Below are 12,667 nucleotides of genomic sequence, written 5' to 3'. Positions count from 1 at the left end.
GTTTGGCCTGCACTTGTTTGTAAACAACTAATGTAAAATCCATCTCTGTAGCCTAAAAGTAAACAAAGAGCCTGCCCAGGGTGAGCAGACTACCCTCACATTCCCGGCCGGGTCACGGTCATATGGAGCTGAGTGGCTGGCCCGTTATGTAGGGCATGGCCCCTTTGCTGCTTCCACCTTGTCTCTATCACTCAGCTCTGTCACCTCTCCAGCCCTTTCAAGGGCTTACGTTGGCAATCCCAGACTATAGGGCTCCAAATCTTGGGCTCTTAACCACTCTGCTCTCCTGCTTCTATACATCTGGCGACTCCTAAAGCCAAGAGAATAAGCCACCATCTCTACTGGTTTTAGTTAGAAATGGGACTTCCATAAATGCAACAGTAACTGGAGCAACAAAATCTTAGTAGAATCTGCAATCACTGCCCAATGGATTTAGTCAATTTATTCTACAACACTTTTCTTGAATTGGCCAGAAAAAAAAATTGGGGGGGGGGGGGGGGGGGGGGGGGGGGGTGTTCCGTGAAGAAATGAGAAAATTAAACAACTCAAAATGGTTTGAAAATTTTCTGGGGACCCAAATGGCTAATACTGATCTGAAAGTGCCTACACAAGCCCTGAACTTGATGAGTTTCATTTCTGACCCATCACAGATTTATGTGATTTTTCTGATGGGTTGTTACAGGTCAATCACTGAGCACAGCTTTTTTTTTTTTTTTTTTTTTTTTTAGGTCAGACAGAAAAACCAGATTGTTCCACAGGAAGCATAGGGATGATCAGGAACCAATGATTTGTCCCCAAAGTAATCCACATGCAGGATATGCATTTAATTTAGGACAGTCTTTTGGTCATTATCTTAACCTTCTTTTAGCTCTGTGATTGAGAGACACCAGAAACTAAATGCCTGCAAAAACTTCCAACTCACTTTAATATGTTTTGATCTGATTCTTAAATGTATATAGGCCCTGTAGTAGCGCTTCTTTAAAATTGAACTATTTGAACTAATGTACCACAGGGAACTATACTACCATATATTTATCTTCTGAAAGTTGTACATTCATGCAAACAATATGTCATCCTAAGAAACTATGTTAGAATGTTCTCAAAACACTATTTTAAAGTAACTAAATCTATAAGGAACAAACTCAAGATGTAATTACAATTTTTTCTCCTCCTCTAAGATAGGATTTACCTTGCAAACTTTCTGGGATAAACGAAGCAGCTTGATCTAGTAGGAAGAGCTCTGATCTAGGGAGTAAAAGACCTTGGTCTTGCCTCTGCCCCTGACTCCTGTGTGACCCGTGGGTACAAAACTCACCTCCAAGGTCCTCATTTGCCTTATTTGCAAAATGAGGAATTGAACAAGATCACATCTTTGCTTTCTTCTATTTCTGTTTATTTTTAGTAAAGTGAGTTTCAAATGTTGATTTCTTCAGAAAGGGATGCTAAGGTTCCTGGTTATGTTCTTTAAAAAAGAAAATTCAGACAATTTGGTGAAGTTAGGAGCAAAGGCTCTGAAACCAGATGGCCTAGGATTGAATCCCAGATCTGCCACTTAGCATCTGGGTGATTTGGCCAAGAGTCTGAACCTCTCTGTCCAACAATTTCTGTCTGCAAAGTTGGGTTGATGGTAATACCTACCCCATGAAGGTGAGGTGAGAGCTATATGAAGTAAAGGGCTTAGAACAGTGACTGGCTCATCTTCAAGTTCTCAACAAATGCTAGCTCTTATTCTACAGAATTTTCAGGAATGAATGAAGCCAAATAAAACAGGTGTCAGAGACCTGTTGTTGACTTTCTTACTGCAAATTACCCTTGTGACCTGAGGGAGTAAACATATCCAAAATCAAAAAACTTTACAATCAGCTCACATGTTGAGTCAGGACTTTCTTATATCCCTGCTACCAGATGCTTCTTTTTTATTCTTCTTTGTAAAATTCTAGAAAGAATTATTTTTACATTTGCCACCTGTACAAGGCCTAATAATAAAACCAAGAAAACCTCATGTGCATCAAAATGCTGGATGTATAATAATTAGTTTTATGAAGAGATGATTTATGTATATACAGAACTTTATTCTTGCAGTCAGCTTATTAGTGTTCTGAATATTAAGGGAATTAATTGGTACATTATTGATTTACTCTTATTAGAAAGTAGTGATGACAGCATTATAAATAAGCTATAAATTTAATCAAGAAAAGTACAAGAATTTGATGTAAATTTATCCCTGAACTAGTAAATTTATGTGAAGACATCAAAAAACGTTTCCAGGATGAAAACAAAAGTTCATTATCATTGGCAAATAAAGACTCAAGCCTAGGGCATTCCAACCCCTTCCCAATTCTTAGACCTTTTCTCCTTTTCTACGACTCCTCAAAATCAGTTCCTTGAACCGTATGCTGGATTCATATTTGGGATATAGAGATGAGTCTCACTGAAAACTCAAATTCTCACACCTTTCTTAGGAACCCTATGGCTCAAGTGAGGCCCAAGTTGAAGTGACAGAGGCTGACAAAGCACCTATTAGAAACCCATCAATGGGGAGCATGGCCTCATTGGCCAGAGGGATCAGATTCACAGATCTTTGCTGCAAGCCTGTGCTGAAGTCACCTCTGGGCAAGGTAATGAGGTCATCACATTAGGCTAGCTACAGGATAGATGGAATTCTCTATTTAGGGCTTTTGGGAATTGTGTCCCACACCACAATACGACCATGGGACTTTATCCTGAATAAAATGAAACATGAAAAAAGAGGGAAGAGAAGAGAACTAAAAGTCATTAAAATATCAAATAACAGGCTGGGAAGTATACATTTATTTTATCTTAACTTTGCTTCTAAGTAAACAGGGTCACAAAGAAGGAAAAAAAATATTCATACTTAGATATGCCTGACTTCAAAACCTATACCCTCTTCTCACGGCACTAACCTTTATTTCCTTATGTCTTAGGCAATCCTTAACTGTCTCCAAAAATATGTGCTTTGTATACCCAGATTCTACCTACTTATGTCGATTATGGAAAAATTTGACTGAGAATCTGGCTGGGTCTCATAGAAAGAACTTGTCCATGGGGGACTCTCCCAAATAGACACAGGTCACGGGGGGAAGCCTCCTTTCTTAGGTTACTTGCCTCTACGCGGCCTTGCTCACTGCTGTATCTCCAGTTCCCAGAAGAGTCCCTGAGAGAACGCTCAATCTATTTGTTGAAAGAATAGATTACTCTTTTTCTCCAATTGCTTTACAGGTCTCAGAGACACCAAGTTTATCTGCTTTCAAGACCGCCAGTGGCACAGCGAATGCTTTAACTGTGGGAAGTGCTCAGTCTCCTTGGTGGGGAAAGGCTTCCTGACTCACAACAAGGAAATCTTCTGCCACCAATGTGGCTCTGGGGTGGACACTGACATGTAGAAGGAGACAGTCCTTCCGCACCTGAAATCCACCTTGCTTTTGTTCTCACTAAATCCAGAACTCGATCGATGTTGTATTTCTGACTTAATTTTTAGAAAAAAATCATGTAGAGTTTACAGTGGAAGAGTTTTTGCACACAGTCTGATTGAACCATGTTATAAGAGCTCAAAAAAAAAAAAACAACACAGACTAACAGAAATGAATATATACTAAGTCACAAAGGCACATTTCCTTGCAAAATACTGCACTCTGCTGTTAGAAATACAGGAAAATATTTCTTTATTGTAATCAAGTGTATGGTCTATACCTAGAAGTCATGGATGTTATTACTGAAAACTGATGTTTTTCAAACCTGCAGAGTAAAAAGGAAAATAAGAGATCAAATTGAAGGGCATACGTGAGACTAATGTTTGCATTCCTAACTAGCTAGTTACATGTAACATGATTGGCTGTGAATAGCAGAAGAACAGAAATGATCAGGAGGAAGTGATTACTAATCATCACATTTAAGTATTTTGTCATTTTATCATTCTTTTATTGTTCACAAGTACTGACTTCAGAGTCGAAAAACAAAGCTACGATTTGCCCTTATCCATCCTGCTTCCACAGCTGGTTGGTTACCATATTTAATCAATGGAATCTGAGAATTCTGAACACTATGCCTCTCATTCTCTGCATAGATATAAAAGGGTCCTTTCTCCCTAAGGATAGTCAAAGCATAGGTTCCAACACATTTTGCATTAAACACATTTCAAAGCCCACAAAGATTTTTGTCTAAATACTTAGAGATTCCATGAAAGAAAAGTCTGTTCTTTCAAAAGAGCTAACCAAGATAATCAGTCCCCAAAGGCAAACCTTTAAAGTAAATAGATCATTAAATCATCACTTCTGGAAATGAATTTTAGGAAAGGGATTGAGTGTTAGAACCTGACTTTCACCCAGATATCTAAAGGCATAACAGAATGCATAATTAGCTCTGAGCGTCATGCATTTTGCCTTCCAAAATTACATAGTTGATTAATGGGAAGACATAAAAGTGGGCTTTCAAGAAACCTAGTAATAATAAGAACTGAAAAAGAATAATTCACTGCTGATAATTCAGGACCTGCAAAGCAGCACAACAGAGCGATAAGGTCTATAGATGAGCCCTCCCCACTGTTCCTCCATGCCCATGCAACTCACCTCACCCACGCCAATGGTGTTCTAGAGCTTCAGGCTCTTGCATGGCTGTGAGGGGCACGCTCAACCCTCGGTAGCCAATCTACAAAGAAGCCAGTGTTTATTGGTCACAGCCTTAGTGAAAAGCCTATCACCATGTGTTCAACTTTATACCAGACATCTACTGATGATGACCCTACCTAGCTGCCCCCGGACAAAATTTTCCACATTATGTGGGATAAATGGAAATCAACCTCTGCTCTCCATGCTCAGTTACCACCCTTTGTTATAGTGTCACTTGGGTGAAGCAGAGAGAGGTCATGAGAAGAAACGCACATTGACATAACATTTTTAAAAGTGTCTACTCTCAGATTACTGCATAGCATTAAAGGTTCTGATTGAAGTCTAATTATATGCTGTGGCTGATTACAATTATATCACAAGAGATTTAATTAAAATTGTTATGGAAACACATTTTTTGAAACAGTTTAAAATGCAAGGATATTTGGAGATTAGCAATTTAGAGATACTAATAAAAGGTCAGGATTCATAGGCGATTTGAAAGATATAATTGCCTTTTTTTTTGGTATTAACAATGCCAAGATATTTTCTCTTATTCACATGTTAAATGTAGGCAAAAATATCAATATTTTTCCTGCATTGTTTGAAATTACACATGTGACACTGAATATGCCAATTGTTTTATGATCTAGAATATAACAGTGTATCATATATATAGAGAACCAAGCCATTTTGAATCTGTGTAGATATACAACATGTAATACTGTCTCAGTTAGTCAATTATAAACAAACATACAAAATGTAATGGTTTTTCTAAACAATTGGTATTGTCTAGGCATTTTGCTGTGTGGGATGGGGGTGGGTGTGAGTATGCACGTGATCAGGCTTATGTTCAATCTTTACAATTAAAAAATTCATAGAACCATTTCCAAGACAGAGATTTTGTGATCCTTTGATAAGTGTAGTTAAGTATATATACTTTCACATGACTAAGCTACCTTCTAAATAGAGAATTATTTCTATTTTTAGAAGATATTTATTCCCTATTTAGAAGGTAGCTTAGTCATCAAACATGCATTAAACATTTACTGTGCACAGTTAGAGCTCAAGCTACTGTGATTCTGGGTTGGTGGGAGGGTAGATCAGGGTACGGAAGCATGGGAGAGCCGGATGCAGAGAGCTTATGAAAATTGCCACTGTAGACATAACACACATATACACAACAACTGAGAAGGAAGACACCCTTAGACTGACACACAAAGATAAAAGTAAAAATCATACACAATATACTAGAGTTGATTTAGCTCAGTAAAGAGAAAACCTCTCTAAGTAACCTATCCAAAGATGGAATGGGCTGTCTCAGGAAGCAGCAGGCTTCCAGTGATTCAAGGCGTGACATCTGCACAGGTAGGGAAGCAGTTAGAAGCAAATTCTGTGTGCTAAGAGCAGCCAGATGGCTTGGAAGTAGCAGAACAACTGTGCCAAAGAGCAAGAAGAAATGGGATTGCTAAATGAAAAAGGGTCAGATGAAGGGAGAATAATGAACTCTTAGGATTAAAGGTTTACACTTAATATAACAGGCAATAGAAAGTTACTAATTGTTCTTAAATAGGGAAGAAAAAGCATTAACGACAGTGTGTGAGGAGCACTGTGCTAACGCTCCCATGTGGCCTAGAACTGAAGAGGGCAAGGTTCCGAAGGTGAAGATCTCTGACTGAAGTAATATATTTTGGTTAGTGGCTACAGAAGTGAAAAGAGAGAAACAGCAATAGGTAATGCAAGCCAAGAGCGAGATTTGTTGATACAGATGAGTAGACAAGTCAATGAGTCAAATATTTTGTGTTGTCATGTTGGGTTAGGGATGAAAAAGAAAAATGAAGACAAGAATTTCTGCTTCCATGATAACAGGAAGGGTGACCAACCGTTCAGTTTTCACTTAACAAAACCATAAACGTTATTTTGGGACAATCTAGGCCCATTGGTTAACTGAAGTGTGACAGCGCTACAATCATGGGTTCAAAACTTACTTTAAAAAAACATTAAATTGTACTTTGGAGTGAAAGATTGGTCAACCATTGTGAAAATGCGTAACACTGTCACAAATGGCCTTGGTTAAATATCACTGCAAAATTTAGTACTACAAATGAAAAATCAGCCTAAAAATATATGTCTATTGCTAGTAACACCATTTTTGAATTTAAGAAAAAACTACTTTTTAACCTACTTTTGTATTGATAATAATTCATATTTCAAATAGGAAAATGATGGCTACAGTATGTTTTAGATATATTTAATTGAGCACATAAATTATTCTCAAATACATTTACAGATGTTTATTATTACAATAATACTGCTTTTACTTGTTTTACAAATTCTGGTTTTCAGAAGTTTCTTATTTTGAATAAGTTTGCATAGTACACATTTCTCAAATTGTTTTTAGATATTTATTTTTTACATTAACTGCAGTAAGCAAAAGAGGTATGGAATAACTTTTGTAGTGTTTCTACTTTTGTTACATAAGTGGGCATAATGACTTTTATCTTCATTTTTGTAACACCTAAATTAACCATATGTCCAAATATCATTTCGTATTAATATAAAAATAGCGTAATTCAATTCTGTCTGACCCAAATAGTAATACCTCCACATCTATGTTCTTTCCTAGTGATCAAATTTTAAAATATTCTAAACTAAGAATTATTTCAATTATTATTTGTGATTCTAAAAATGTTCTATCAGAAATATCCCATTCAACTGGATTTTCCTGTTTTGACTGAGGTAGTCTTCTGCTAATGTCTTTTATATATTGGAGGAATACTATTTATATATAAGAGAAATTGTTAAAACTCTTAGTGGTTTTAATCTTTTGTTTTATCTAAAGCAAAATCTGTGTCTGTAACAGACTTCATGAAACTTTTGCTAATCCACACTACAAGCATCAATTAGGTTCTCTCTAGAGTTACGTTAGATGATTAATTCATTTAATGTCAGAACGTGTTCCACAAAGGTTCAGAAGAATATCTCTCAAACATTTCTAGAGCATTTTTAAAAATCATATGGCTTTGAAATATAATGAAATTCTAATGGGTACTCAAAAGATAAACTTTTATGTCCTAGAATGGTGTTTTTTCAATGAAACAGAATATCACTAGAAACTATACTTGCTGGGGTATAACCTTTAGCATGAACCTCTTCCCTCAGAAGCATCAGACCTTTATATCTTTATTATTCTATCAGAAACATTCCAAGAGTCAGCTGGGATAAATGTAAAGAAATGTTTGGGGAACTTTGAGGTCCTCTTTCCAGGAAGAGGTAAAGGAGACCTAGCAAGACTTTGATAAAATGTCATAAGATAGATTTCACCTGATAACTTCTCAGAAGTTTCTGTGTTTAGATGTGTTATGCCAACATAACAAAAGAACACCAAGGGGCAAGGATACCAAGAGTCTTCATCTGAACCATCAAACTCAAGAGAAATTAGAAATTAGTCCATCCACTCAATCATCCATGTGGCTTCCTAGATGGTCCTAAAAATGCATTATCCAGAGAGAATTAGAGAAGTTCTTGTTCAGAATTCTGAATTTCCCCAGATGACCAGCTTTTGGACCAGATACCCTGTTGAATGTGGGGTTGGAGGAGATAGTTCTCAAATTGGGAATCAAAAAGGAGGGGAGAGAAACGGAAGAGATTCATGCTCAAGTTTGAGTTTATAAAAGAAATAACAGAGTTTATGTGTAGTTGGAATGCCTGGATTGTATATCTCTGTGGTTGAGAAAGGAAACAGCTCACTGTGATAGAATTAGGATCCATGTCACAGAGAAGCAAAGAGTATTTGGGTCAAATATTTTCCCACAAATGGTAATAAACTTATGGAGTGGATGTCCATAAAGGGTTCTCTGAATGGGGAACATTAATGAGCTCAACAGACACCCATTCAGTGACTCAGACAGTGACGTTAAATTCTATTCCCACCACATACAAAAACAAAAGTTAGGTGTGACATTTATGGAAGTCCACACACTGAATCCCAAAGGCTTATTCTTTCTTTATACAAATGACAGCCTATCCTTGATTTGTTTCTGTAGCATCACTTATGAAGCTGTTTATCTGCAAACTCTAACCCAAGGAAATAAATGAGGGAGTATGGATAAAGAAGAAATGAAGAAAAAAAGAGTGGTGATAAAAAATTAACATTCCTGAAAAAAACAGAAAATTAAATTGATTTTTAAAAACATTTTTTCCTACAGTATAATAAAACATTTTCAAAACCACAAGGCATTTGAAGAAAGCAAAATAAATGGACAAAGAAAAAGAACATTTTTAATAAAATTTTTGAGAATTATAATTTGGTATCTGTCTCCCCCTCTCAAGGGAAAATTACTCTAAGATGCCACCAACAGATACACAGTTGCCAAAGTCAATAATATTCACCTTCCAATGCTGCTGTGAGGTATTTGCTATTGTCGGCGTTCCCTTGTTCCTTCAAAATCTGACCACAGTAATCATTTCATTATGTGTACACATATCACATTACCATGCTGTACACCTTAAATAATTTTAAAGATTAAAAAATTAAAAAATTCTCCAGGCGGTTCCCGTCAATAGGTGCTCACAGCAATCTTGGAAACAGATCTTCTAAAATAGTAATGATGTTAAATATTGTCCTTATGTTTATGAGATATTCTTTTCGTATTCAATACATCTGGCTCATTATTTTTATACACAGCTGGGGAGAGAAAGGTACTGCTGGAAGGCAATTTGTCAACGTATATAAAAAGAACCTTAAATTTTTTTCCATAAGCTTTGAATAAGAAATTCTGATTTCTAAGAACTTATACTGGAGGAATCATTGGAGAGCCAAATATTTTTGTACTGGAAGGTTTACTGCAGTGTTCTTTAAAAAGCCCCAAACGAGAAACCAACGTAAAGGTCCAAAATAAGAGAATAAATTATTATACCTACTTATAATGAAATAACTTTAAGAACAGCCATGAAAAAAAAATAACTTGTTAAGACTACTTATTGACATGAAAAACTGTTCATGACTTGAGGTTGAGTGGAAATAAAGTGTTGTAAAACACATGATATATTCCAATGTTAATTTATTAATTTAGGTGTGAAGAAAAACACTGAAAAGAAGTACAATAAAATATCAACATCAGCAAAATTTTAAGATTGTCTTCCAATGGCATCCATGACACCTGTCTCTCTTAATGTCACCTAAAGTTGTGCCTCCCTTGCGTGTACACTATTCTTTATCCACTTCTTTAAAACAGATATTCCTAAACATTCTCTCCTCAAGCTTCTTGCTCCACGTTTTCCCGGTCAATGAACGCATCTAGTTTCTTGATTTCAATTGCCTTTTCTGTGTAACTGAGCCCAAATCTACGTGTCCTGCCTTCAATTCTCTTCTGAGTTCCAGACCCAAGTTTTCTCTGCCTTCTGAACACCTGCAAATCAGTATTATGCGGGCAGCTCACAACTTTATTATCCTTCCTACAAATTCCACTTATTTTCTTACGTTCCGCATCTTAAATGCATCATCCAACAGAGCCTTTAGATTTTGTCTTGGGCACATGAAAAGATGCTCAACACCATTTGTCATGAAGAAAATGCAAGTTAAAACCACAAGATACCATTTCACACAGACTAGAATGACTGATTTATAAGTCAGACAATAACAAGTGCTATTACGATGTAGAGAAACAGGAGCCCTCACACACTGCTGGCAGGAATGTAAAGTGATGCAGCCGCTTTGGAAAACAGTTTGGCCGTTTCTCAAACAGTTCAATATAAAACTACCGAACGGCCCAGCAATTCTACTTCTACCTATCTACCCGAGAGCTATGAAAACGTATGTCCACGTAAATGTTCGTAACAGCACTATTCCTAGAGCCAAAAGGTGGAACCACCCAAGTATTCAATTGATGAATGGATAAACAAGCATCGTATAGCCATACAACGGAATATTAGTCAACCATAAAAAGGAATGATGTACTGAAACATGCCACAACATGAACTTTGAAAACATTATCCTAAATGGAAGAAGCCAGACAAAAATGGCCACATATGCATGATTCCATTTATATGAAATGTCAAAAATGCAAAGTTATAGAGACAGAAAGTAGATCTGTGGTTTCCTAGGGCTAGGAGTGGGAATGGGGATATGATGTAAACGGGCATGAGGGATCTTTAATAGGGGAATGAAAATATTCCCAAACTGATTTATGGCAAAGTTACTAAAACTCATTCAATTGTATACTTGAAGTGAGTGAGTTGTATGATATGTAAAGTACATCTCATAAAGTTGTTGTTTTTTCTTTTTTTTAAATCTGTCTTGGTTCCCTGCTCTCCCCAGCCCCTTTACACCTAATTCCTATAAGAAAAGCCATACTTTTAAAATTTTCCCTTGCAAACTTTTTATTTCTTTCAAATTTCATTCCTTTACACTTTCTCTGCCTAGGAGTCTCCTGCCTGTCAAAATGTTAATCAACCTCTAAAGCCCAGATCAAAGTTACCTCCTATGTCAAATCTTTACTGATATCCCTTAGAAAAAAATTAATCATTTTCCTCAACTTCTTTTACAATTCTGTGAGCAGTTTAAATAACTCAATTTATATTACAGTTAGAATGGGAGAAAATCTAATTCAAAGATGATGGTCTTTGGAACCAGATAAACCGGGTTCAGATCCCAGCCTAGCCACTTCCCTTGGTGTGTGACATTTGGTAGTTACTAAACTCTGAGTCTCGGTTTTTCAGTCTTTAATTGGGGATCTGTAATATAAACTTCAAAAAGCTGCTCTGAATATTAGACGAAATAGATGCAAACTGCTTCCCATCTACATAAAACGTATTTAACTTATTAAAAAGTTATTAAACGTTAGTTATCTTCACCTTCTTTTCCACCCTGACTCCACCCCTAGATTATGCTTTTACTGATCTTTATAAACCCAGAGCTTGGCAAAATGTCTGCCACTTGGTAGATGACCAATAAATACTTACTGAATTAAATTTTAGTTGTGAAAGTGTTATCATTGTTATAATAACATTCTTCCTATGTTGATTGTCAGTAACCATGATAAATATGTAAATCTTTTTTGCTACTCATCCTGATTGTGTTGTATGAAGTTGCCCATGTGAGAAGCAGCTAGATTGCAAATCAGCACCTGCATCTTCAAGCATCTGCTTTGAATTTTTTAAATTTGATGTCGCTGTTTCCTCTGCCCAGTGACTACTGATCTGTAGAGTGTGCTTCTTTCAACCAGAATTCACATGGGTTTCTTCAGACACTTAATTTTCAGGTGCCCTGGAGAATAACTGCCTATACTTGAAGTTTCCTCTTGGGCCCTCAAAGTAGATTTTGCATGCAGAGTAGCTTTTATGTTAAGCCATACCATCCCAAATACGCCTGCCAAATTTGGAGTCGATCTAACCAAACAAGTTTTGTTTCATGTACTTACAGCTAGAAATATAACTGTACTTACTTTGCTTAAACTGCAAAGTGCATTCTCTGTGTCTCTCAAAAGTGCAAGATAGGGCTTCCCTGGTGGCACAGTGGTTGAGAGTCCGCCTGCCGATGCAGGGGACGTGGGTTCGTGCCCCGGTCCGGGAAGATCCCACATGCCGCGGAGCGGCTGGGCCCGTGAGTCATGGCCGCTGGGCCTGCGCGTCCGGAGCCTGTGCTCCGCAACGGGAGAGGCCACAACGGTTGAGAGGCCCGCATACCACCAAAAAAAAAAAAAAAGTGCAAGACAATTTTACTCTAACCTGTTGTTATGTGTAGCTCTGGGCATCCTAAATTTTCTTATCGTACCAGAGCAGCATTCATGAGCTGCCTCATTCCTCCCCAGGTACTGTGTTTCTCTTGTTCCTCCTTATTAAGCTTCCCCTTTGACCATTTCAGTGCTCTCTTTGTGTTAATGTGCATTAATTCCCTCTGGACACAGATTCAGACTATTCACCTAATTATTTTGGAAGGAATTCCAGAAAACAGACATCTAGGCACACTTTTTTTTTTTTTTTTTTTTTTTTTCGGTGCGCCGGGCTCTCACTGTTGTGGCCTCTCCCATTGTGGAGCACAGGCT

At 37.1% G+C, this 12,667-nt stretch overlaps 1 protein-coding gene across 3 annotated transcripts in view; it reads left to right on the top strand.

Moving 5' to 3' along the window:
• Positions 1–3,570, top strand: part of FHL5 (four and a half LIM domains 5) — a 36,307-nt gene extending 32,737 nt beyond the window's left edge. Inside the window, exon 7 of one of the 3 annotated variants that reach the window (XM_027079933.1) lies at positions 3,241–3,570. In XM_027079933.1, coding sequence (XP_026935734.1) covers positions 3,241–3,404 — 164 coding nt within the window. In that variant the 3' untranslated portion in view covers positions 3,405–3,570. The remainder of the gene's footprint in view (positions 1–3,240) is intronic. The other 2 variants (XM_027079927.1, XM_027079940.1) reach the window with 2 other exon arrangements.
• The last annotated feature ends 9,097 nt before the right edge of the window (positions 3,571–12,667 follow it).

Source organism: Aethalodelphis obliquidens, unplaced genomic scaffold (genome assembly GCF_003676395.1).
Source record: "Aethalodelphis obliquidens isolate GAN/ISIS:26980383/991018 unplaced genomic scaffold, ASM367639v1 scaffold3, whole genome shotgun sequence".
NCBI classification, from domain to species: domain Eukaryota; kingdom Metazoa; phylum Chordata; class Mammalia; order Artiodactyla; family Delphinidae; genus Aethalodelphis; species Aethalodelphis obliquidens.
This window is presented reverse-complemented; position numbering and strand designations above follow the sequence as displayed.